The 27,758-nt window shown below is 39.5% G+C and overlaps 2 protein-coding genes across 25 annotated transcripts in view; one reads left to right on the top strand and one right to left on the bottom strand.

Moving 5' to 3' along the window:
- The window catches only part of LNX1 (ligand of numb-protein X 1), a 104,740-nt gene extending 81,674 nt beyond the window's left edge, over positions 1 to 23,066 (top strand). For both annotated transcript variants that reach the window (XM_054582163.1, XM_054582164.1), the window contains 5 exons: positions 9,410 to 9,544; positions 15,174 to 15,351; positions 17,101 to 17,329; positions 22,265 to 22,423; positions 22,812 to 23,066. In XM_054582163.1, the coding sequence (XP_054438138.1) occupies positions 9,410 to 9,544; positions 15,174 to 15,351; positions 17,101 to 17,329; positions 22,265 to 22,423; positions 22,812 to 22,947 (837 nt within the window). In that variant the 3' untranslated portion in view covers positions 22,948 to 23,066. The remainder of the gene's footprint in view (positions 1 to 9,409; positions 9,545 to 15,173; positions 15,352 to 17,100; positions 17,330 to 22,264; positions 22,424 to 22,811) is intronic.
- FIP1L1 (factor interacting with PAPOLA and CPSF1) overlaps positions 23,065 to 27,758 on the bottom strand; it is a 72,901-nt gene continuing 68,207 nt past the window's right edge. For all 23 annotated transcript variants that reach the window (XM_054582165.1, XM_054582166.1, XM_054582172.1 and 20 more), the window contains 2 exons: positions 25,190 to 25,327; positions 23,065 to 24,489 (listed from right to left, as the gene is read on the bottom strand). In XM_054582165.1, coding sequence (XP_054438140.1) covers positions 24,342 to 24,489; positions 25,190 to 25,327 — 286 coding nt within the window. In that variant the 3' untranslated portion in view covers positions 23,065 to 24,341. The remainder of the gene's footprint in view (positions 24,490 to 25,189; positions 25,328 to 27,758) is intronic.

Raw genomic sequence — 27,758 nt, 5'->3', positions numbered from 1 at the left:
TATCAACTAATTATCATTACCTGCCAATTTAGTAGAGTACAGTAGAGTATGATATATCAAGCACTCAGAGAAATGTCTGGCAATAGTAGACACTCAATACATATTTGTTGAGTGAATAAATTGAGTCCAATTATAAAACATGTAAATATATATAAAATATAATTTATACATTCCATCTCATAGGAATTTTCTGTCAAATGACTTACCAAAGAACAAGCATGAAATCTATTTTTACATACTATTTGTCCCCAAGATAGCATCTCTATTTTTGTCCCCTTGAATTTGTTCTGTTATTATTGGCTGAGCACCTTCTATGTGCCCTGAAGTGGGAGGTAGAATGAGGAACAAGACTGACACAGTTCCTGGCCTCATAGAACTTGGAATATATTCCTATCTCTGATCTCAGACACAATCAGGCCAGCCTTACACAGATAGTTCCTGCCTGTATGTGCCAGTGGGTGAGACAGAAAATAGACAATTTTTATGAAAACACTAACCCATGAAAAAGGAGGGGTCCTTGTTGTTTTTCTTCCTGAAGAAACTGCATTCTAAGCACGATTTTTTTCCTCTTTAAAAATTAGACTTTTAGGTGTTACCAATTTTTTTCTTGTTATGCTTGTTAACGCCCTCTGCAGGTCAATCCGTGCAACTTGCCCCCATTCTAGAGATTGTCTGCCAACTACACTTAGCAAGAGGCACAACAAAAACTCCCTTACTCGTGTCATTTGGAAAGACTTGGCATTCTACATATGATTACATATGGCATGCTACTTTTGTTGATTAGTAACAGAAGAGGAAAAAACATTTTTTTTCCCTGAGAAAGTTAATTTATGAAATCTTGCCTCATAGTGGGACTTCCTAAAAGATTCTTCTGCTTACTAAACAAAGCCAAAGTGCTTTATAAGCAGGGGAGGAGGAATTTTTTAAAAATTGGGCAAAGCTAGTTGGAAAAGAAATGGAAAAAATAGAATGCTGGGAAAACCCAGTTAAGCAATCTCAAGAGTGGCTTTTATTTGTGTGATACTTGTAACACACACCAGGCTCAGGGCATTAAACTAAATGCACTTCAAAGGTTAAAACTCGAATTTCCAACTAGTCCTTGGCTGCATTGCTCTGTACCTACTCCATGAATCATATTTGCCTTAGAAAGAAATTCCCAGACCACATGTCCTTTGGTCATGTTTTCTCCCGCAGTACCACACATTCTGCCTCTCTCTACATTATTTCAGGGAAAAGTTATTACAGAGAAGCCGCAACTGTTTTAAACCTGACCAGCTTTACATGTGTGGAGTCCTAACCTCAGCTTACTCAGCAGCAGCCTGGGTGCCAGACCCCAGAATTAGACAGACGCTCCAGCTCCAGGGCAGCTGGCTTATTTAGAACTTAGTACAACTTTATTTTTCTCCATGTCACTTTAAGTTTTTTGAGCACCATGGCTAGAATAGCTGTATGAAAGAGACAGCTTTGTGGAACTGTCTGGTGTCATACCTAGAACGTGAGAACGAAGAAATATGGACCAAAGATTTGAGACCCTAGAGACAGACAAACAACTGCACATCTAAAACCTTGGCGATTCAGCATGTGTCTATCCAAGAGCCATATGAGAACGATTGATTCTGAAAGTTATGCCGATTTTGAGATGCTCTCATCTATCTGTAATTCTGGATTAGTGAGTTCATATTTATTTAGGAGTTCAAATATGTACATTTAATAAAGAAAGTAATGATGGGTTTCGTATTTGAGTATCCTCCTTGCGCCATTTTTCCCTAGGCAGCTTCTAGATTCCATGCAGAAACTAAAAAAATTCAAAGCCAGTGGTAGAGATGGTGAAAGGATGGGTTCTCATGAATATTGACATGTGTGTGATTTTTTTCCCTTTTGCGTGAATGAACATTTAAATGAAAAGTCATTTCTTCAAAGAACAACTGATGACCAGGCTCTTCAAATTTTTAAAAAGAATGTGATTGGCACTTAGTCAGAAAGCAAATAATGGACTACTCGTGTCACTTACTTTTGTTCTAAATACGTGATTCCAGCTCATGAGTTCCACTGGAAAACTGGAAGAAAAAAAAAAAAAAAAAGCAGCGCTTTTGTTCCCTGGAGTGAGAAAGAATTGCCAATAAAATAAGACATGATTGATTTGGGTGCTTTTTGCAGATCAGCATAGCTAATATAGGATCAAATCCCTATTTAAACAAAAATTTTAGCATGGTATTGTGGTGAATTTAACGCTCATAGAATAATACATAGATTTAAAAACATTTTTCTGAACCAAATTCTTACAGTCCAAACGATTTTCACATAGAGCTCCCTATTTTTTGCATTCATGATAAAGCATGACTTGGTAAACTATACCGCTTAGAATTTTAGGAGTGAATATCATCACAGCTACACATTGCAAATATTAGGTAATCTTGAAACTTCACTACCTTTCTGTAACCCACATGTCACCCACGTGCATGATTTTCTTACCACGGAAAAGAATTGATCATGAGAGTAAACTTCTAGATACAATAAAAGAAAAGTTGTTTGAGGCAAACTAAAGAGTTGGGTCATTCTGCCGACTCAGTGATCAGCAGATTCAGGGACTCAAGAACTAAATTCTTATTTTCACCTTGAAACCGACATCTGTGTGACCCTGTGTATGTCATACCATCATCATCAATTTCTTCATCCCTAAATGGTACATCCTTTTGCAAACATAAGAATGAATATGGAGCTAGAATCTAGTGGGGAAAGTTGCTATATCAAATCTCCTGTTCTACCCTGGATAAATCCTAAAGTTTCTATTCACTGCTTTTCCTCAGGTCCTCAATTTTTCCTTTTTCCTTGGCCAGACAACTTGCTATAAGCTCACTAAAGTAACTGCTGCCTCTCCAGCAGAAGATACTCGCAAATCCTTTTTAAAATGTGCCAGGCACTGTGCTAGGTCCTAAAGTATCAATGGCGAACAAATCGATACACACCAGATTCGCTTCCATAGAGCTTATTTTACAGGGGGAATATCAGCTCATGGGGCACCATTAGCTCATTCTGGATTTATGTTTCTGGTTTCCCCAGGTTTTTGCTCAGTGAGAGGTACCTTTGTTTCTCTGTAGTTCTCTTGCTCACTGGGAGGAGAGCTAGGGCAAGGACTTTGCTTCCATAGCTCACTGTTGTGGGGCAATACCACGCCACCGGGAATAACTGGCGACGGTAGTATTTTCAGTCAGTAACCCTGTCCTAATGCCTCCTGTCATCTGCGTTGCCATACGCGATCTCAGAGCGGCTGCGATGCTGCCATGTGACCCGCGGTGGGGTTCTGGGACGCTCACTGTCACCTTTCAATTGATCAGTAAGGATGAAGACATATCTGTGGGGCTCTTGGCACCAAGGCACACAGAGACCATCCGCTGTGCGCGTATGGAATGGCCAAATGGGAGCTCCATCAGTGAGGTCCTGCGCGGGGCTGGGCCACCTGCAAAGAAGAAGCCCCGCCTCTGCGCTGGCCAGACTGGAATGCGTTTTCTAGGTCCAGTTCTATTGTACGTGCACCAACACACACACACATGCACACACAAAGGTATTAAAGTGAGTCCAGAGTTCACCAAGTTCTTGAGAGGACTTGAAAATATATTAAATATTGAAGGAATAGGAATATTTAACCTGGAAAGGAGAAGAGCCAAGGGAGGGCAATGAGAGTTACCTTCAGATAGGGTTGCCGCATGGAAATTGGCTTTGAGCTACCCTAGGGGACATGGCTAGAACCCGTGGGCAAGCAAGAAAACGGCCAATTTCAGCCCCCCCGCCCCAGGACAGACTTTCTAAGTAGTGTTATCTAAGAACGGCCTGGGTGGCTTTGGGGCGCAGGGAGTTCGCTGTCGTCGGAGGCACTGAAGCATGAGCTGGGTGACAACACAGTGAGGACTTGCAGGGGAATTGAAGCAGGGGCTACAGAGATTGTGTTGACATCTGACATCCCTTCCACATCGGTGACTTTCTAACTTTATGGAGTCCGTTCTCCACAAGCCCCCTGGGTTTTGTGAGCCCAGAATGGGTGCACAGAGAAGGATGTTCAAGCAGTAGTTGAAAGGGAAGCTAATGTGGGGCAAGCCCAGGGAACGCAGAAGAAACCATTCTCACAAGTATGTATTGAAAATCAGCTAAAGCTGTATCATCTTGATCTGGGAGCCTTGGAAAAGAGACCAGAGAGGAATGCAGATGCAGAATGAGTTTATTTTTCTAAAGTCATTAAAACCTCTGATGTTAATGGATGAAATGCTAAGTAGAGACAAGCTCTGCAAACAGCTTATATTAGTGTAAATCCAACTGTATTCTCACTTGTCTCTGTAACAAGAGTGCCACCCTGTCCAGCGTGGGTCTCCTGTGGGCCTATGCTGCTATAAAGGGGGCTGTGTATATGGCTTACCTGCACTGAGCAGCATGATCTCCAGGCCCAACAGTGAGTTTAGAGTTGTCCTCTTCCAGGTGTGTCTGTAGGCTACAACACCTGGAAGGTGTTTTAGGGGTTGATGGTGGAGAGGTGAATGTCGTGACTCTTAACTTGAAACATTATAAAGCTAACACAAAAAACACAATGAATGAACCCACATAAATTGTATACAGTTTACCAAACATTTTATTTAAGAGAGAGAGAATGTGTGTGTGCGCGTGTGTTTTAAATGCTATAAACCATTTGGTTTAACTCCAATCTCCCTTTACAATGAATAGCTGAAGCCTTTGGCTGGGGGAGAAATTTACACCATGAAGTACAGACACTGTTCACTTTGGCTGTGTCACTTTGGCTTTATTTGTGGCTGATCCTCTCAGCCACTGCCTGGACCCATGTAACACCAGGATGGTGGATAGACCCCTCTGTTCAATAATTGACTCTGCAAGATACCTCTCCTTGCTCCTTGAGCAGAAGCATCTTTGAGTTTCATTGTTCTGTTCTGTGAAGTTTCTGGTCCATGTTGCGTCCTGACATTATGAGCAGTTCTTATCAGCCAAGGTAAATTTTGTAGGAAGAAGAGCCATTTCCAGTCTGAACATGATGAAACAAGATGCTCCTAGACTCCTCCTACCAACTGTTAGAGTTTTAAAACAGGCTAAATATAAATGAGGCTCCCAGACTACGTATGGTTCCCTCCCATGGCCTCTGCTTACTCCCATTATATAAACACTATTGGCAGTTTTTAGTCAAATCTCAAATGCTTAGAGAAAAACAGCTGTTAGACTAATGAAAATAGCAAGCTTTTCTTTGAGAAATGCTACTCAGTTTTAACTCTCCAGCTCTCTCTGAATATTAGGACTTTCCTATTTTTTCACGTGGTAGTAATTTGTTCTGCCTCTGGAAGCTCTCGTGTGTTACCCATATCTGTTTCATGGTGCCTGCTTCTGACTGTCCCTGAAGTAGAACAAGCTCCATGAGGGCAGGAGGCATGTCCCCAAGGCAATTAGTGAAGTGCCAGAGCAGGCAAACATCTGCTGTGGGAACAGAATGGCTGCCAACAAGCTAAGATCCACAGGGAGAATGTGGATGCCATTAGAATTGCTTTCCTTTAAGCCATAAAAAGGAGAGAGGGAGCCCTGGCTAGTGTGGCTCAGTTGGTTGGAGTGTTGTCCTATAAAACAAAAGATTGCTGGTTCGATTCCTAGTCAGGGCACATGCCTATGTTATGGTCAAGTCCCTGGTCAGAGTGTGTATAAAAGGTGACTAAAATGTTTCTCACATCGAGCTTCTCTCTCTCTCTCTCTCTCTCTCTTTCTCTCTCTCCCTCCCCCCCACCCCCACTCCCTCCATCCTTCCCTCCCTCTCTCTCCCTCCCTCCCTCGCCCTGCACCCCTTGTCTTCTCTCTGAAATCAATAAGCCTGTCCTCTGTTGAAGGCGGGGCGGGGGGTGGGAGAAGAAAGGAGAGAGGGAGTTTAATGCTAGGGCTCTTGAAAGAGAAAGGAGCATATGGTACAGTGATCTGGCCATGCAACTTGTAACAGTGTCCAGAGTTTGCCTAGAGCAAAACTGAGGATGTTTAAGGGAGAGAGGAGAGAAAACTTTAAGTGAAAAGGATCTAGCTCTCGCCATGTCTGCTACTTGAGCTAGCCACAATTGTTGAGCAGTCCTTTCATCCAAATTGCAATGCCCCAAAAGATGCAAGAGAAAAGCTGCCTACCTCCAACCTGTAGCATGTCCGGCATTTGAGCATTTATTGATTTGGTTGACCAAAAAGGTCCTGTTAAGTTTTTTCTATAAAATAAAAGACACATTTTTCATTTTCACCAGTAACTTTATTGATTGATATTTTGAGCATGTTGGCTATCTCCCACATGATATAACATTGATCGTTTTCAACCAATGTCTTGATTTGATCGCTTTCAACTTTAACTGGTCTACCAGATCATGGAGCATCATCCAGTGAGAAGTCTCTAACACAAAACTTCACGAACTGCTTTTGACATGTTTGATCAGTCATAGCACCTTTTCCATACACTGCACAAACCTTCTTTTGCGTTTCAGTTGTGTTTTTACCTTTCTTGAAATAATAAAACATAATGTGCCGAAAATGGTGCATATTTTCTTCCATCTTCAGTATTAAAATAGCTACACAAAAATTCACCAATTTTGATAAGTTTTTTTTAATATGTGCTGATAGGACAGCTGTCACAATACAACCTAACAAAATTATTTTGAATGAAGTTGAAGACAACTAAGCACTACTTGAGCCATCTTACGGAAAAAACCAAACGACCTTTTTGGCCAACCCAGTAAGCGACAGGTCTGCCGCACCCACCTTCCTAGCCCGCTCTCTCCTTCATTCAGTCTCCCTTGGGTCTCCCCATCGCCCGTCTTCTCCCACTCACTCCACATTCACACCAGATTCACCTCCATGCAAAGAAAAGAGTGATGCTAAGTGCTGTTTCTCTACACTGAATCCAGCTGTTTCTGAAAGTTGGAGCCAGGACAAACACATTAGCCCATTTTCCACCTTCAACTTCAAAAGCTAGGAAAGAAAATGCATCAGATAGAGTCTCCCTGCGAGCAATTTATAAGGTGGCTGGTGAGAGCCATGGACCCAGCCTTGCAGGGAATTCATTTCCACGTAAAGTGATACCAGGGTTATTTATTGGAGTGTTCTTCCTGCCAACAACTTAATACCGAAGTCAGCATCTGAAAATCCAGTGAGAAATTCATGCTGGAAACTGTGAATTAAAAAGGTCTTCTTGCAGGCTCTTCCTGACATTTTGGATTTTGCCTGGCAAGTTGATGTGACATGCAAGTCTCAGATTTTCTCAGCTTTAGGAGGTGGCTAGATCATGTTCCTGGTCCAAAGTGAATGTGATACGGCACGCTGGCCCAGAGACAAACCTGCTGCCCAGATCTTTCAAAACATCGGAGTTTCCCCAGAGATAAGCAAATTTGGGCCCAGCCATTGAAGTTTTGACTTGAAAGTTTGCCACTTCTTATCTCTTAATAATTTTTGCTTTAGAAAGTTTCCAGAGATAACCTCATTAAGATATGTGAGACTTGCAGTATAAAGAGACAGTGATTACAACATACTCTTCTAAGAATTGAATTTTGTTGGCTAATACCATAGTTCTTCATGTCAGCTCACTTCACGATTGTTTCCTGGGCTTGTTGTTTTTGTCCTGGTATGACACAGGCTTTTTATGTGAAGAAAAACAGCAGGGGCTTCAAGATAGGTGAGGGAACAGAGAAAGGGCAAGTGCCCGATGACTGGCTTTACATGAAGGAACATGTGCTAAGGACTTGGACTTGCCTTTTGAGTCCTGTTTGGTAGGATTTACTAAGAATCAACTCAACTGGCCAACTGCATACCATGACATTTACAATAGACATGCTTATGATGCTTCAGCAGTTTTTTTAAAAGTTCATTTAGTCCTGGCCAGTGTGACTCAGTTGGAGTGTCATCCTGTAAACTAAAAGGTTGAGTGTTCGATTTCTGGTCAGGGCACATGCCTGGATTGTAGGCTCGGTCCCCAGTTGGGGCATATGCACACGAGGCAACTGAATGATGTTTCTCTTTCACATCAGTATTTCTCTTCCTCTCTTTTTCCCTCCCTTCTTCTGTCCCTGAAATCAATAAGCATGTCTTCAGGCGAGGATTAAAAAAAAAGTCCATCTAATGTGCAACCACCTAATTGATGACCCCTGGGTTTAAAACTTAGCTTGGAAGAGAGAGGTTTATTAATATAAGGATGCAAAGTCATGAAGGTTTGGGCTGATCAGTGCTGGACAACAGCGGGGATCTGATTCCACTGGTGGGATCTTATTGCTTTAGGTTTTAAAAACAAGGTCCCAATTCCTGAGAGTGGGAGTGAGTTATGTGGCGTGGGAAGAAAGATGCAGAGAGATCGGAAACAAACAGCTCAGTTCCCATTTTCTGAGCTCACCAACAAGAGTGTGGACTTTCCATGGCCTCCTTTCATGACCTGACCTTTCTGTGGTCTGACGACCAGCCCTGCAGCAGAAGAAGACAAGCAGGCTGAAGTCCAGGGCAGGGGATGGGATGAAGAGAGGAATCCCTAGAACTTATTCCTCTCTTCTCTACCTTCTTTGTCTGCAAATCTAGCATTTTGGAGGGGGGCCATGTCTTAGCCACTGTTAGCTCTTAGCAGAGTGATGGGTGTGCGCAAGTGGCTACTTCACGGGGCGGGGAGCTGTCAGGGAGCCCTGTTTATGTACGTTTCCCAGGTCCAAGGTCTAGCCAAATGCACTGCAGATCTGGAGCCTCAGTAACCAGCAGTTCTGCAGTAATGAGCCATACTCTCATCACACTCATCCGTGGCAGAAAGCCAGTTTGTAACTGAGAGTGTGGAATGGACCTTACCAATAAGCCGTATATTTGCTATTTGGAATGCTCTGTCCAAGTACCAATGTACATAGCAGGGGGGACTGGCAGTCAATTAACAGTAGTCACATGAAAAATGGAGGATCCAGGCAAAGGCTTTGATCTAACAAAGGTGTTAGAGCCCATGAAGTCACCTCTGTAGTTCTGAAGTGCTCTTTTTAAAAAATCCAAGTGTTTGAAACCGTCAGATGCAGAATTTCCCTCCCGGTAGTAGCAATGTTGCTGCTACTGACTCTACTTCTTTTTCTTTACTGTTTACCCTTGGTCTTAGGCCTTTGGTCTGGGACTCAGTAGGCTGCTGCTTTATATTGTACACCCTTTCTATCTGAAAAGTTTTTTCAGACAACATTTCAAGCTGTATCCAGTAGAGCCATTCATTAAAGGATAAAAGAAATGACTTGTGTTCTTATCAAATTACAAAGTGGGCGCCGTCATGAAAAATACTAGAAACCACTCTTTTTCCATAAAGAAGGTAAAACCCAACGCACACGTTGTCAGCTCCCGGTGCTGGATGCTTCGGAGGGAAGCTCGGAGTGGCTAATGCCTGTGTCTCACCACCCAGGCCAGCGAGCGGCGCGTTCACCTCGTCATGTCGCGCCAGGTTCGTCAGCAGAGTCCTGACATCTTTCAGGAAGCCGGCTGGAGCGGCAACGGCAGCCGGTCCCCAGGGCCAGCGGACAGGAGCGACACTCCCAAGGTGAGGCCCAGCCAGGGTATGTCCACGGCTTCAGTGGGGGACTATTTCTTGGAAAAGCTGTGCACTTTAACATTTCTAAGGGTCCTCTGTGGGCTTTATCATTGAAACACTATGGGGCTTGTTTTGTAAAACTAAAAGCCCAAAGTCCCATCTTCAAGACCTGGTGGGATAACAGGTGTCTCCCATCTCTGCAGGAGAAAGGACAGTGCAGGAGAGTTTTGGAACCTGATCTTGCAGACCTTATATGGGGACCTAGTTTCTAGTCTACGCTAAATAACTGTCATTTTATTTTTAAAGTCATTTTGTTTAAGGACTGTTTTTCATTCACTTTGAGATGAAACAAGAGGTTTACTTGGCTTCTGGATTTTGAAGTTCCCACTCTGCCTGAAAATGAACAATTCCCCTGCTATTTTTAGTATGTTTGTTTTTGCAGAAGGACCCAGAAATATAATATAAACACTTGAAGTTCACATAACATTAGGGAGTGGTAGGTTTGGGAGTGGTAGGACAAAGCACATGTCCTATCTTATGGAATTCAAATCTAGGAAAAATTTTAAAACCTGCAGATGAAAGAATATATCTGTGGGCAGAATGCATCCTTCAGGTAAGCAGGCTTACATGAGATCACTAAGCCCAGTGTCTGCTTCTGTCTGTGGTCAGTATGAGAGGCAATGCCATAACCTCTCTGTTTGGACAAGTAACTAAGCAACACAAACCTTGCTTAGACCAAATTGACTCCTGCAGCCTTGGCGTGGCATCCTATTGTGATGGCAGTGAGTTTCCAGCCATCATTTCTTCTGGGATCTGGTTTCATTAAACCACTTGTAACTAAAAAATAAATGAAATAAGTAAGTAAATAAAAGTCTTACAGATATCCCAGTCTTCTTGCCTCAGGTTAGGAAACACCTACATCCCACATCAGGCTATGTTTCAGTTTGGAATAACTCACAAGTTTGAATTTTTGAACAATGTATGTAGAAACAGTCCACAGATTTTGATTTTGGGACACCTCTGCTTTGTAGGCTGTTAATTACACAGCCTGCACAGCTAGGCCCCTGCCTCTTTCACCAGCCAGCTGGCTGGCCAGCTGTGCCCCATAAATCCGTAAATTCCAGGTTTATTTATAATAAGCAGTCTCCCAGACCAAGTACCTCCTGCTAAACCACTTTATGGATAAGGACGCCAGGGTGTCTTTTCACTAATAAATACTATTAGTATGTTTAAATTAAGCTAATGCTATTTATTAATAGAGAACTAGTGTATTCTCAAAGTTTTAATCTAGTTAACTAATTATAGGTGAATTAACTAGACCATCTTATATTCTAGCTCCTTAAACCACTAAAATGAAGCTTCCACCAGCACTGTGGCTTTAGAGTCTCTCCCGCCTAATAATAATGAACCACGGAAAGAGCCATGATGAGCTGATCAAAGTTTTGCCGCATCCCTCTCTCTTACATTCAATTCCTGGAAAACAAGCATAAGTAACTGGCCTAGTGGGAACTAGCTATTTTCATTTTACTTTATAATTCTATCCGACTTCTGAAATGCTCTCTCACACACAGAAAATGGCCTGTTTAGAGTGAAACTAAGACATAGGTGGCTCTTTGATGATTTAGTGTTTTATGATCCTACTACAGTTGACTTTTGTTTAGGAAACAACGTGTCTTTTTTGAAAACAGGAGGTTAAATTACTCAAATACCAAAGAAGGCAAACCAACATTCGCGAGACAAAGTTTTTAGCGAATTGAACAGTTAAAGAATACTAAGCATCAAATTTAGGAGTGTGGTACCTTTGTAGGGAAGGAAAGGACTGTACCAGGCAGCGACTTCCACTATGCATGGAATATGTATGTCGGACACTGGGTTGCAAGGTACGTGGGCGAGTTGTTACATTCATCTCTATAATGTTTTTTTCTTAAATCCAAAGCAAATATTCTATAATGTATTTTTATTGCTGAGTGCAATAAGTACACAGGTGCCCCTGATATGTTTTAATCAGGTTAAACTGTCATGATAAATCATGTTTTAAACATTAGGAAGCCCCTGAAGTCTCCAAAGTAGGGAAGGGGCGTGGAGGGAAAACAGATGGAGAAGATCTCTGTTGTATTCAACTCTCCTCTCCCCAACCAAAGTGAGGCAGGGCCAGGTATGGAGGCTTCCTGGGAGCACTGGGCTCCCAACATGGGCATCTCCCAACATGGGCATCTCCTCTTCATGGAAGGCAAATGCTGTGGGAGACCCAGGACACGTGGACACAGAGATGTGATTTTTATTTGGGGCAGTCCAGGCATGTCTGCTGAGCCCGCAGTTGCTCAGCGAACCATGTTTGCTCAGTGCAGGAAGGCCATTCGGTAAGCACTGAGGACGTGAGGGGTCTGCCCTCCAGGAACGGGCACCTAAACGCACAAATAGCACAGCCCTGCGCCAGGAGGACACAGCCCTCCACGTCAGGCGGGTGGTTCAAATCGTACATGGCATGTGGTCATTTGAGAGAATTGGATTTGGGTTGAGTTCTCTAGTCAATGAACTAGATAAGCTCTTGCTGAAAAATTGGGTAATTAAATCTTTCATGTGTATTTCTAACTAATACCTGAAAATTGATCATTTAGGTCATGTGTTTAAATATCACCTTTAAAAAGCAAAATGGGATAGTGGAGCGAGCATGGGCTGAGACTCAGACATCTGGGTCCAAGGTCCCAATTTTCCTCCTTACATCTGTGTTTCCCTGGTCAGATTTTTTAAAATGTTGAGTCTCAGCTTGTCTGCCCTGACCTACTTACATAGAAAACAAATAATATTTCCTTCCTTTTCCTAAAAGTGCATCTGGCCAATCTGTACAATATTCAAGCAATATTTATTCACAACAAAATAATTAAAACCTCATGAATTCCAATTAACTGGGGTGGCAGGAGAGAAGCCAGTGTAACTTCCAGAATATTGCATAATACATGTAACTTTACTACTCTCAAAAAGAATTTTGTTTAACCCATTCTTTTTTTTAACCAAAGTATTCTCAGGTAAAAGTCCAATCTTCCATTTGATTACATTTCATTTAGTTTTCTGTTTGTGGGCATTCTTACCCATTTCAAGGATTACCTTGAAATCCACAGATCTCATAAGCTAATTACTATGACAAAACCCAAATGGCCATAAAAGATGTTCAAACTTACTGCAAAGAAAGGCAATTAAATTATTAGAATCTTTGTTTTCACCAGGGAAAATATTGTAAATATTGATAAAACTCAGTCTTGGAAGAATTCTCAGAAATCAGCATTTTCACAATGTATTCGTAAGATTATAAACGTAATAGAACTGTTTCCAAGGTAATGTCAATACTTATCAAAATGTAAAGTGCCCAGGCGCTTTGATTTAGCCATTGTCATTCTAGGACATTAGCCTAAAGAAATAGTTACACAAGTGCACAAGACACGTGTGTCTAAAGATGTTCATAGTGTTCCTGTTTAATTTCACAGAAGACTGCAAACAACCTGTCATCGGTGGGGGACATAGCATACCCACAGCTGTTCAAAAATGCTAGTGTGTATGAGATATATTTGTTTTTCAGAATATTCCGTATTGTGTGTTAGACGTCACCTTGGGAGATTGATCAGCTGTCCTCACAATACACATGCCCCACATGTGGAAAGAATGAAATGAAGCCCTTCTTTGTGAGCATCAGGAATAAATGCTTTATGAGCATTCCCAGGAATGAGCTGAAGCAGCAGGGCAGCCAGTAGGAGTCTTTGGGTTTAGAACTCTCGCAAAGCTGGGGGCATTTCAGAACTGCCTGCATCTCCAAGTGGGGTCCTTTTCAGAGATGTTTGTGATTAAAGGAAGGGACATCCTGCATCTAATTGCTTTTCAGAAGGGAAAGGTCATGTACCGAGAATGGATCTTGAGAGCCCCTCTAAATTTATCCCCTGGTCTCAGCTGGAGTGCTAGGACTATTACTTATTTGTCTTATTTTGAAACTTTTCTCTGAACAAAGTCCCATTTCAGTTTTATATCCTTCATCTGATAACCATTATCTTCCAGGTTCTGGGGTTTATATAAACACAATCCAGACCTTACAAGAACTAATTGTAACATATATCTTGCCATAATTATTCATAATTTTTGATTTATTATTCTATTACTACCAAAAACAATTTTTGGCAATTTGCAATTTATCCATCCATTTATTAAACAAACATGTACTTACCACCTTCAGTGTGCTAAATGCTATGTTCAATGCTAGGTATAGAGTAATGGGCCGTTACTCTCTACAGTAAGAACATTAAAACAGACATGGGTAACTTAAAACCATAGGAAATCATGAGATAATAAATGCACAAAAGCCTAGGCTTATCTTGCTTCATAATGAAGCATTCAAAATTAACCCTGTGCATGCAAGTAATAGTTCTATAAGATGCCAACCATCAGATTTATAGAAGTTTGTTTAATATTAACTTGATTCGTCAAATAGATAATATATATACAGAGTTCCGATGGAAAGGGTGTATTAAGGCTCTCACCTTCCCTGATCTGTACAGTTCTACCTTCCCCACAACAAAGCCACTTTTCCTTCCAGCTTCTTGATGAAAATGAAAATAGTTATACACATTCTCATTTTTCTCCCCTCCCCCCCCTTTTTTTAAAGTAGTACACTCACACTTTATTCTGTACCTTGATTTTTTTTTTAATCAGATATGTTTTTAAATTTGTTTTGCTTAGGTAAAACTGTAAGCTCTGTTTTGAGCCAGAGGCTTCTTTGAGGTTTGGTCAAGTGTTACAAATATTTATTTGCAGTGCACATGCCCACAATCTTAGTCCCCCGGGTCACTACACCAGGGGGAGAATACATTTTGTGTGGAGTAGATATTGACATGTATTCATTGATAAACAGTGCCCTTAACCTTCTCTATATTATTGCTTCAAGATAATGCTGCATATAGCTTTGCATGTTTTTCATCTAGCACTTGTTGAGTCAAAATAAATTCTCTTGATGTGCTTTTCAAAAGTTGGTCCACAAAGTATTCTATACAATGTGTATATTTTTATATTGATATATTTTTATATAACAAAGTGAAAAAGTACAACTGACTGCATATTATTTAGAAATGCTAAAGTAAGAGTAAAGATGCTAATTGAGGGGAACCTGGATATTGGTGACTTTTTAGAGTTGTATCTATGAAATCCATTATTCTTCTGAGAGTTTTTACAACTGATTACTTGCATAAATTGAAGTGGTACTAGTTAGTTAAAATATGGTTACTTTTTTTAACTTAGAAAAATTCCTGATATTCATGAATGACAAGAGTTTTATGAAATGTTGACTCACTATCAGGATGAATGAATCACTTGAAAAACTTTGGTTGCCATTCACTTCATACGCTTAGTATTTCTCCAGTGGTCTCCAACCTGCTCCTCCTTCCATTTTTCTGATCCTCTTGAAAATGTAAACTTCCTCTGAGTTGGCCTATAGAATTTGGGATGTCACTCTGCTGAGGGTGGGGGACAAAATGAGGGTTCTCTGTGTGTCCCTCTGTGAGACCAAGCACCTCCACCACCACATATTGTACATATGCAATTTTGGTAGTTTTTGTATGTAGTAAATGCAAACCCATGTTTGTTTTTCTTCTGCCTTTAGCCCCCCAATCCTGCGGTCACTTGTCATGAGAAGGTGGTTACTGTCCGAAAAGACCCCAGCGAGTCTCTCGGCATGACCGTTGGAGGGGGCGCATCACACAGGGAGTGGGATTTGCCTATCTATGTCATCAGTGTTGAGCCCGGAGGAGTCATCAGCAGAGATGGAAGAATAAAAACAGGTAAAAAGCAAAGAGACTTCAGGTTCTGGGCAGCAGAGTGTTAAAAGGAATTAGCAGCTTGCTGAGTTAGGTAACTGTTTCCAGATTTAACAAGAGGATGCGAGGGTGCTCTGGCCAGGACATCTGTTACCCATTGACCTTGACTGGTTTGAGGATAGTAGTTGCTGGACTGGGTTTCACCTTGCTTAGTTCATGTGGATTGAAGTGGGCACTATCTTGCTTGCTAGTAAAAGGCAAGTATTGCAAACTATGCCAAGAATAGGAAAATGCTATAGCTATGGAGAAGTTGCCTTGATTAGATGGTATAATTTGGTTCCCTTTATTCTAAATGATTCTTTGCTGGATTGATGCATCGTTGAAACTGTTCATGAATTGTTCCATTTTATGGGTTGGCTAGGAGAAATGACTGGATAGACTTGGATTGAATAAATATTAAGTGAAAGCACCATGCAATGGGTGCTTTGCCACTGGTGAAATGTCTCATTAAGACTGTGTCCCGGAAGCCTGGACTGAAGATGTCAAATGTGTACCCTTCATAATATTAATTCACATGAAGGGGTAGCTCAGGTGGTTGAGCAATTGTCATTTAAGGATTCAGATTCAAAAGATAAAATGTGAGAAGTTTCTGAAATACGATTGCTCAGTCTATGGAGGTGGAGGGGGATGGAATGTTAAGGGATTTAGTCAGCCAAACTAATGGTGCTTCTTTTGGAGTCAGAAGGACTCAAGGCCTTTCCGATATTTCCTCTCCTATTTTTTGCTCTTGCTGTGGTTATTCTGTTTAAAAAAAACCCCAAAAACTATTCAGAGGAGCCAGTAAGGGGGAAGAAGGGATACCGGAAAATGGAGGCAGGGGAGGTACGTATTTTAGTTTCTCTTGCGTTTTTGTTTGTTTGTGTGTTTTTTACCCAAGTACCTGGGTGGAGAATAATGAGGTCAACCAAGAAGTGACTTTTTAGTGAAAGAACAGGAGCAGAAGATTATACAATATGATGTATGGAAATGGCCCAGCATGCAGCAGGTGCTTAACCAATGGTAGTTCTTAGCACCTTTGCAGTGAATAGAAATGTAAACTCTTCTTTCCGCATCTGTCTGTCTGTCTATCTATCTATCTATCTATCTATCTATCTATCTATCTATCTATCTTGTTGTTTACTGCTCTTTGTTGGGGTGACACTGGTTAACAAAATGATACAAGTTTGAGGTGCACAATTCTATAACTTCTTTCCACCTCTTTAAGAACACAGTTCCATGGGCCATTTTCCTTAACTGCTATAGACTCCTCTTCGAGATACTCTTAGCAGTAGTTTGTTATTCATTCATTCAAGCTATGTTTATTAGGTGCCTACCATACACGAGGCTCTGTGCAGGTACTAAAGGCTTTTGCCAAGGGCTCTCCCTTTGTGCTAAAAACAGGAAACAAAGATGGAAATGTAGGTTTTCTTTGATTAAATGGTAAATGAGGCTAATCTTCCTTTTTCCCTCTTTTTATTTTGTTTTAAAGGCAAGAGCCAAACACCAGTGGGTATGCTTTAGAAACCTCCAAACATGACTTACTGTCTTGGAGAATGCATACAGTTCACCGTTTGCTATATGAGAATCCAGCCTCATGCCAATGCAAGAAGCTAATGACATGCCCCTCACCATTTGCTTTCCTGCATCCCAGTCAGGCCCTGCCCCTTTGTACTTTACACAGAAGGTCCTATTTGCACTCCTACTAAGGATGGCTTCTGCCTCTCTGACCATTAGGTGACATTTTGTTGAATGTGAATGGAGTTGAACTAACAGAGGTCAGCCGGAGCAAGGCCGTTGCACTGTTGAAAAGCACATCCTCCTCGGTGGTTCTTAAAGTTCTAGAAGTCAAACAATGTGAGCCCCAGGAAGACTGCAGCAGCCCAGCAGCCCTGGACTCCAACCACAACACAGCCCCAGCTGGCGACTGGTCCCCATCCTGGGTCATGTGGCTGGAATTACCAGGGTGAGTCCCAGTGCGACACTTTTGGGGAGGACACACAGAAAAAGATTTTGGGTGGCCCTAGAAAGAAACAATTTTATTACTTAGACCACTATTCCACTCTTGGGCTAATTTATGACACTATCATCTGAATGAACCCTGGGCTTGGTTGTGGGACGATTTGAAATAATTGTCTTCCCTTTTGTAACTGAAAATGCATGCAGAAATCATAGGGCAGGGACGAAAAGCCTGGATGTGGAAACCGCATTAGGCATTCACGATGAGTTGCTCGCAGGTCTGCCATGTACAGTGGTTTTGTTCAGGCAACATGGCACTCAGCTAATAGGGAGAGGAGGCTGAAATCCAGGGTGCTCACACCTCCTGGAGCAGGGACAGGTTCATCTTTCCCTCGTTTGCTAGGAGTACAGCCCTAGGAACTTGCATAGAGGATGACTGACTTCTGTGGTTTTACCTCTTTAGCTTTCGGGTGGCCCTGGCTAAACATAAAAGCAATACAGCAGAATACTTTACCTTCACTCACATGTTTAAGCATGTTGATTGAGGATGTGTTTGGTCTTCTCTCCCTAGTTCTACACTTGTGAGGTTCTTGTATAATCAGGAAGCAGCTGCACTGTTATTCTCATGAGACATGACTAGTCTTACAGTAAATCCATTTTTGTTTCATGTAGACACTTCAGGGAAGGATTTTGGGGTAGCCTTGCTCAATGGCCGTATACTGATATTAAATATTCAGAGGACAGATGCACTGGGGTTTGCGTATCTGCATCAGGGCATAAACTGTTGGCCTTCAAAAGATTCTTGCTAATTTCAAATGCATGATATAAATGTTAAACAGTGGAGTCACTGAGGATATGCTGGCTAGGATTAAATAAATGAATGAAAGCAGGATGTTTGGTTTAGTACATTTTTCTTGAGGGTGGAGATAGGACAGTCCCATTTATTTTTAAAATTTTTAAATGAGGTTGAAAGAAAAAAAAAAAAATCCCTGGCTCAAAAACAAACTGGCCTAGACTCCTTTTTTTGAGCCTTCAGTAATTGATAAATTTTAAATGAGTACATTTTAAACAGTTGAAAACAGCACTGAGGCAGTTTAAAAATCTTGGAACATTTTAGAACTGAGCCTTAGGTGGAGGTTACTTTTATTGTTAAAAAAATCTTTTTGAAACCATCTAATACGAAATGTAGAGGGCACCAAAGGGTATAGAGAGAATGAAAGGTCTAGTCTCCCACCTCGGCCCCCTCAGATCTGTTCAACAGGGTTAAGCTCTGTCACCAACTCCTTGTGTATCTTCCCAGGGAGTATCTATGTCAGGGGATAGCAAACTTTTCCTGAAAAAGGTCAGAGATTAGGTTTTGTGGGTTATACTGTCTCTGTCGTCACTCTTCGGTTCTGCTGTGGTAGCGTGAAAGCAGCCAGACAATAGGTAAATGAATGGACATGGTTGTTTATTTGCAGAAACAGGTGATGGGGCTGAGCTATACAGTCTGCTGACCCCTTGTTTATATATATCTGTATACACAGTGGTAGCATACACACTATTATATACCAATGATTTTTTTTTTAAAACCTAATATACCTTGGGTATCATTTCATGTCAGTACATATTAAGCTGTCTCATTCTTCCAATGACTTCATAGTACCCTATTGTTTTAATGTACCACAATTTACTGAATTGATAGTGGACACTTAGGTTGTTTTCCATATTCACTTTCACAAATGCTACAATAAGAATTCATAAGGAATGTACAGTGATAGCATCCAGTACCAATAGGACCTGGTTCAGTTATGGTACAACCATGTAAGTTTGCCTGGATATAATCAGATCACACTCTTTGACTTGGTAGTCATCGTATCACTGTTAACTAGCACCTCATTGTTTTCCCTGTGTGTGTGGCTTGGTCTTTTCACCTAACGTTCTTTTTCCCAGGAGTCCAGATATGTATTTGATATGTGTGCCACATCTTACATTCTCTCTTAAATTCTTTTCAACTGTTTATTTCCATTGTTTTCTTTGCTTATTTTGAACTGTCCTTCATATCCCTGTGTTTTCAGTGGTATCTTTTTGTAGCCACTTCTGAATTTCTCTCCCCCACTTCTATAAATTCATTTATTCTTGTCTTGTATCTTCCTTGAAATCTTGTATCTGCATTGATCTTATTATTTCAGTAGTTTAAGTTCACAGTAATATGGTTAAAATTTCATTTTCTTTAGCAGCGTTTCGTTTCTACAGCATTTTTCTGTAAGTAGTTTTTGTCTTACTGTTACTTTCCCACTTTTGTAGTGTGTCTGCTGATTCTTTAATCTTTGAGTCAGGAAAATTTTTCCTGGAGGAGCTATTTGCTGGAGATTCATATTCTAGGTGGTACGTTTTCTTTACTTCTCCCAAACCAACTGAGATTGGCCTTGCTGGGCCGCTCACATTGCCTGTCTTTCTCCTCCACCCTAGCACACCAACAGGGTACTTCCTGTCCAAATGGGTAGTCTATTTGGGTTATCACCTCATGTGTGCCCTTCTTCCCCACCACAAGGGGCCCAGGGAAGGTCTGCTAACAGTCAGTCTTCCCATTTCTGGTGTTCCCATGTGGAATGGGGGTATTGCCTAGCAGTGCTATCAGTGGGTCATTCACTATGGCCCCCCAGGGCCCCACCAGCTGGGACTGCACTCTGCAGCTGTGGGAATTCCCTCTTCCATCCTCCCTCTTTGATTTCCACTGCCTTTGGAAGTTCTCCAGCATATATGGTGATTCAGTTTTATGATGGAGTTTCCGCTTCTATTTGAGTCTCCTACTTGCTAATTTAGCAATTACTTATTTATTTTTTTGCATAAGACTCTCTTTCTCCATCCTTTTACTTTCAGCTTGTGTGTGTTTTTGCATCTAAACTGAGTCTCTTGTAGGATATTTAGTAATTTTTTTTAAAAGCAGAAGGGATACAACCAAAATAGGAGTAGGAATATCAATTATGTGTTTTCACAATCATGCCGCACAACCACCAGCTGCAAAACCTCAGTAGCAAGTTATATATTTAGAATTTGCCTGGTTGTCACAAAAAATCCCACTGATGATCTTATGGCTGAGTCCTGAATCAAAAAAGGAAGACACCACAAAGTTATTCAATCAGGCGCGGATGCTAGGGGAAGGTGACCGCTGGGGGCCCTCAATGCAGATTTTGCCAGAGTAAGGAAGAATGAGGAGGTGTTGTTTTGAACATGTTGAGTATGGGATGCTGGTGGGACTTCCAACTTTGATAAACACATCTAGAGCTGAAATTCCCAAGTTTCTGTCTCAAGACCCCTATACGACAGAACCTTTGTTTATATAGGTTATATCTAATAATATTTACCTTACGAGTTACTATGAAGAGTTTATACTTATTTAAAATAAAAAAACCTTGTTACATGTTAACATAATCTTTTATAAGAAAAGCAGGAGCTTTTTAAAAATTAGTGAGGTTAGCATTGTGTATTTTTTGGAAACCTCTTCGTTTGGCTTAACAGATGATAACTGGACTCTCATACCTGTTGCTAGATCAGTTATGTGTTCTGTGGAAAAATACCACTGTATGCTCACACCAAAAAAAGAGTCAAAAGGCAAATAATATTTTAATATTATGATAAAAAAATATATATTTTTTACCTCCATACCTGGAAAGGCACATAATTAGAGAACCACACTTTGGTAATGCAGGGAGCTCCGTGAAATATTGAGGTCAAGTGGGCTGAGGAAAGGGAAGCCCTTAAAGGAAGTTAGTGAAAGAACAAAAAAGCATGTATACCTTCTAGAGCAGCTGAAGACTTCACCATACTTATCAACTCCTTTCAACAGAGTTTAAATTACTGAGGTAACCCTAATTTTCTTATTTGGAAAAATTACTGAACTCCTTGCCCTCCTTTTTGCTTTGCCAAATCTTCAATTTGGACTAAAATAGGTTCAGAATAGGAAAGTTCACTAATAAATTCAGAGTTTAACAATGTTACTAACCAATGTTGTCACTTAACAAAACATTTCACAAGAGACTCTTTATTGGTTTTTCAAAAAGCAGTTAATATTTTAAGGTACAGTTTATAAACAAAACAGTTATCTTGATTTTTTTAAGTCAACATGTTTACTTTCTTTCAAACTAGTTTCTCAAATCGGGGTTTTAGAGTCAAAGCCAGCTCCTGACATACAACCTCTATCGTAACTGTAATACAGTTTGCATGTAGCCTGCACTATGCTAGCACTTACCCAGTGGCCACTGAATAGTAAAAGAAAGCTGCTTCAACCTGTATTTCTATTTTGGCTGAGGAGTCTACTCATTTACAAATACCTGTGGTCTCTCCTTCTCCCATTCCTTTTACAACTTGCTATTCTGCTTACTGCCAGTTTTCTCTCCTATATGAATCATTCTTATAATCTTTAAATGTACAATTTCCATTCACTCTATGCCTGCATGTGTCTTGATAACCTTTATTAAATATGTAGAACTACATATAAACTAGTATTTTTCAAAAGTCCAAATTTCAATAAATGCATTAATAGAGTAGGTTTAATTTTTTTCAGAGATTAATCGTTCAAAGAATTTTGCCTTCATTAAAAATTATATCTAAGTAAATAAAAATGATATGCTTGAATTTGGGTCATCAGTAAGGATTTATGCATATTCAACTTTTAATATAAATGGAAGCATTAAATCTTCATCAAGCCAAAAAATATGATTATCTTTCCCAGTAGACACATAGGCAAAACATAATAGATGGTGTAATTTTTAAAAGTGTGTTTAGCAATGGAAAACAGAAGCTCAATCAACGGGCTATGACATAATTTTGAGTGAGACCCATCCAGTGCTATTTACCCTAAAAAATAATGTCAATAAAGGCAATGGGAGAGAAAATACAATAATTATTAACTATGAGTTCAACTTAACTGTGCTTATATATTGTTTATATTCTATTTCAGGTACCTATATAACTGTAAAGATGTTATATTACGAAGAAACACAGCTGGAAGTCTAGGATTCTGCATTGTAGGAGGTTATGAAGAATACAATGGAAACAAACCTTTCTTTATCAAATCCATTGTTGAAGGAACACCAGCATACAATGATGGAAGAATAAGGTAATGATAACAACTATTTGACAAAAAATACCTTATACATGTAAAAGCTTGGCCCAACTTGAAATAGGGCATGTATTTATTATACCTAATTGGTAAGAAATTAAACACATTTATGTAGCATTCAATTTCTAAGAAATCCAAAATGATTATAGTTACTTGGTCCCATAACAGCAACTTGCTTTACTTTTGGCAACCCTTCTAAGGCAAGCTGAGTGGATAGTTTGCAGAATTTAAGTGAGAAGGGGAGAGAAAAAAAAATCTTAATGAGTAATAATGTTATTAAAATTGACAGATGTAGCAAAAATTAGGACCACCAAATAAACTTGAATTAACTTCCGGTATGGATCAAATGTGAATCATAAACCTTGTTTTGTGTATTTTGTTTTAGATGTGGTGATATTCTTCTTGCTGTGAATGGCAGAAGTACATCAGGAATGATACATGCCTGCTTGGCGAGGATGCTCAAAGAACTTAAAGGAAAAATCACTCTGACTATTGTTTCTTGGCCTGGCACTTTTTTATAGAATGATGGGTCACAGAAAAAGAGAAAATCACAATTAAGTTGAAACAATATATTTATCTTGTCAATTTTTGTATTTAAAGGATACACTGTAAAAATGTGAACTTTAACGTCAGCAAAAGTATGATCTAATGGAAGCCAAATTACACCTCAGAAAATATACTTCTCCAAACATAAGATTACTAATAGTTTTTATTCAGTGTGGAGGATTTTGCATCACTCAACTTTATATTTTTCTATTTAATAAAAAGCTCTTAAACAGCTGAAATGATCTGTATGCCCCCAATGAATTCGAATCATACAACTAAATTAAAAATCTGGTATATGCTGAGGTCTGCAAAGATACATTATGGGTTTTTTAAAACAATTTACACCCAGAGGATTTTAAAAATGTATGGCCGAAAAATGTTCCTTTCGTCAAATGAGAAATAAATATTTTAAAAAATTATAGGTGTCATTATGTGATACTAAATTCATTTCTGTACCACTGTCTAAAAGATCCTAGTAATTCTTTCAGAACCATGTTGTTACCATCACTGACAAATACTTTCTAAGGGTTAATCCTGAAAATGCTCACAGAATTATAAACTTGTTTTTTCTTAAATAGGAAATAACTAAAGCTCCTGTCACGTTTCACAATATAGTAACTATAAAAAAAATCATCACACTGCTCAACCAATGATCCTTGGGAAAAGCATCAAGAAAGGCCAAACCAGCTTGACCCTGGCTCACACAGATGGCCAGGAGGGAATTCAGTCTGTATCAGTGACGGGTGTCCATGTGCCTGTTAGAAACTGTACTTAAGTTATTTCACAGAGGCTGGCCAAATACCATTAGATTTTATTATTTTGGATATAAAAGTTCCCTGTTTAATTTCACCATGAACCCAGATTTAGAACACTGAATACCTGCTATCAAAAAGTTAATGATACCAAAACTGCGTGAGTTCTTTAACATGCTAAGCAACAGTGCCACAGAAGTAATGATAAAAGACTAGTCTTAATCTCAAGACTCAGCATGTGCCCTTGGATGCCTTTTGCAGTGAAACTTCTTGAGAGACTAGTATTTGATTAACTCAAGAAAACTATGGCCAAGGTGGAACCTTCACCTTCATTAGATACTGGTATATACACAGCTAAACACAGCTCTTTAAATTCCCGGCTCAGTGACCCATTTACATTACCTTCTTGGATATAAAGTCATTGCTGTACTATTTTTTAAATATTACAAAACAAAGATTTTTAACTTAACATGAAAAATTCACTCTTTTATTTCGGAAAAAAGTTTTTTATACTAACAGAAGATTAAAGGCAAATTTCTTAAACATTATCCAGAAAAATAAACAAGATTTGTAGTATCTATTTCTGGCACTAATATACACAAAAGGTTATACCATGCCTATTCTGCAGGTGCAGCTTCAGTGCTCTCCTGTTCAGGGGCAGGCTCACTACCAGCTTCTTTTCCTTCTTTGCTTCTTTTAGACTTTTTGTGCTTGTGTCTCCTGTGACTGTCTCCTTCTTCACTTTCATGGCGACGTCTACTATTACTGGGGAAAAAAAAGAAAAGGTTCTTAAAAATGTTTAAGTACACAAGTGGTGACAAAAATCAATCCACTGTGTCTAGGTAAATCCTCAATGCTGGGTATTAAAAAACTTAATCCATTATTTTTCTCAAACACATTTTGGGGAGCAATCAGTTTCTGTAACTTTTATGTTGAGATTATATTTACATTATAGGCTCATCTTCACCAATTATTTCCAGGGCATGTATATTTTATTTTGAAAGACAAATTACAAATGAGAAACTGAAGCACTAAATCAGAAATACTTTCTAGGGTTTATTTTAGACAAATAATAGGCATTAAAATTTAATTATTTTTTTTGGTGGGGGGACTTACAAGGCCCTGAATTTTCTTTGATTAAACTGCTTTAATAATATTTACTATTAAAGACTGGTTCACATGCCAAATTCCCTCCTCCTAATAAGATAATGTAATAAGCCTAATTCTCTTATATTGTTTTATATTTCATGCTAACTTTGGCTTACTGGCATTAAACAGTTTTGTTAGATTTAAAAATCTGTGTTGAAGTCTATAAGGAATCAACTTTTTAAACAGATTCTTAATCTTCTAATTAGGAATACATATGCTCTACTGGTTATTAGGAAATCTTTGCCTTTACTTCCTGAAGTAAAATCAATTTCACTCCTAGATTCAAAGTATTTCACTATTTTATTAAAGAACAAACCTTCGAGATGACTTGTGTCTTGTTTCCTCCTTCTCTCTGTGCCGTCTTTCTCTATGTCGTTCTTCTTTCTCTCGGCTTGCTCTGTGACGCTCGTAGCTTCTGTCTGCGTACTCCCTGTATCTGTAACGTTCTTCATCACTGAAATTGGAATAGAAACAACTTTTCTTGACAACTGGGCTGTTAATACTTAATGATTTCAAACTGTAAAAGATGTGACTTGAGTTCAAGCCAGAAGGCCCCACATTAGCACCTTACAGAGACTACATGCAAGATGGTTGTTGAACTGAGAAGGAAATAATGACGCCATTCCCAAATCAGTACTAAATCTAATACAAGAATACAAAATACATGATAATTATGCATCACATTAAGGGACCAACTTCATTCTGTGTTTTTACAATTGTTATGGGATAGAAATTTTATAAAACATTGCTGTTTTCTTCAAAAATTTGGAGCTATAGTTTATTTACATTTTAATCAGTTTTCTTTTACTCCTTTTAGAATGAAAAGCAAGTTTGTATATTTCAGATATCCAAACCAAAATTCTTACATTACTTGTAAAATATTGGGTACACAGTTGAGATTCTGAAAATGTATTTTAAGTTTTTTGGCTCACAAGGGCTACATAGTAGGAAGTAGATGGTTCTTAAGTTTGCAATCACAGAGTACATTCATCTAATAAAGTGGCGTAAAATGAAGAACAGAAGGAAATCAAAGCAACTTCTATAACGTCCACACAAAAAGCTGCCTGTGGACACACACAGTTGCATTCTGACATCCCAGTTACCTAATACAATATGCATGGGGTGAAAAGAAGGAACTCATATGGCTAGTAGCTTCAAATGTATGAGCTTCAGCTGCACCTCCACTTTTTGACTTTGAAGAGAATGGACTGGTACAACTGGGACTGAGGGCTGGTCTCATTTCACCTCCCTAACCCTGTCCCCTCTTTTCATGTCCCTTCACCGACATTTTTCTCTCCACCTTTATGTTAATCCTTTAAAGTTTCTTATTTTCTTATTTTTTGTTCAGCAGAGAAGTCAATACTTTCTACAACTTAATATCAGTAAACTCAGAATAAAAATGTCTTTTAGAGCACTGTGTTCTGAAGAGCCTTGGTTTCTAGAAATACATGTTTAATATGAATTGTTAAACTTTTCTGAAGCCATCAAGGTGTTGAGAAACATGTTTAATATGAAATTGTTAAACTTTTCTGAAGCCATCAAGGTGCTGAGAAATCTGAGTAGGAGTAATAGGCAATAGAATCAGGTGAAGGTATAAGCAATGTAAAAGAACAAATCTGCCTGTGGTCTCCTAGCAAAATGATGCAGTAGTGCTATGACTAATGCAAGTCCTATTGTTGACCAAGTTATTAGTTCTTTGATATATTAAATTTTAAAAACATTTTATTAAAACAATACATTAATATACATATATATATCTGTGTGTGTGTACATATGTATGCATACACACTATATTTTCTAACCATAAATACGTACTTTGTATTTGGAAGGTGGAAGTAAGTCATCTCAAAGGCAATGTGCCACGACAGACAGTGCAGAGTAGAGGGAACAATACAGGCAGAGTGGGCCCAGGTTCACAGCCTGATTCCACTACTTTCTAAATGTGTGACCCAGGATATGTTACCTAACCTCTCTAGACCTCAGCTTTCTCATCTGTAAAACTGGCAACAATCTTTTTCAGGGCTGCTGTAGAACTGGCAATAACATTTACAGAGTGCTAGGTACAAGAGAAGGCACTCAATATAAAGCGCTTAGGATGTATGTGAACGAAATTATTTTGTTCAGGTTCAGAGGAGCTCACAGAAGACAGCTGTGAGCTGGACCTTGAAAAATGAATAAAAGTTAGTGAGGCAAAGAGGTAAGAAATAACATGAGCAAAGGAAGTAAGAAATGATGAGGGAGTCCCTGAACAGCAACCAGTTCTGTGTAGCTAGAACATACGGTGCATTGGCTTGGGAGAGAACGGGGGTTAAAATGCAGAAAGGCACATGACTTGTGACTTGTGGATCATAAGAAGAATTGGGAGTTTATTTTTTAGGGCAGCAGTACATGCCGGTTCCACAGACATGTATGGATTCTTCTCAATGGCACAGAACATTTGCGGGAATCAATTTCCAGATCCCCAACTTCCATATTTATTCTTCCCTAAATCTGAACTGCCTAATGACACATCTGCAGGTAAAACATCATGCCACTTCTCCAACTAACCTCTTCTCACAATCACCCTCTTGGCCCTTTGCAAAAGAAAGGCATTCCTTTCACCAGTTTTACTCTGGTACATTGGCTAAGGCTATAAAAACCATCGTGGCATCAAACAGATATCTAATTTGTAATATTATTGCCAGTGAGACCTATTTTATTCAAGGAACCATAAATATCTGTGGGGCTAAGAACAAAATATGGAGTAAGAAATGAGATTTCTAAACTTCATATATGCTGTAATGTCACGGGAGTCATAACAATTTTTCCTGAACTAGTAGAAGCAAAACAATCCTTTTGAAGAAAAGCGAAGTGTTGGAAGGCAGTACCTTATTTTGAGCTCCGTG

Source organism: Pteronotus mesoamericanus, unplaced genomic scaffold (assembly GCF_021234165.1).
Source record: "Pteronotus mesoamericanus isolate MK-2021 breed Mesoamerican mustached bat unplaced genomic scaffold, CSHL_Meso_final contig_68, whole genome shotgun sequence".
Classification (NCBI taxonomy): domain Eukaryota; kingdom Metazoa; phylum Chordata; class Mammalia; order Chiroptera; family Mormoopidae; genus Pteronotus; species Pteronotus mesoamericanus.
The sequence above is the reverse complement of the archived record's forward strand: the minus strand, read 5'-3'. Positions and strand labels throughout refer to the sequence as shown.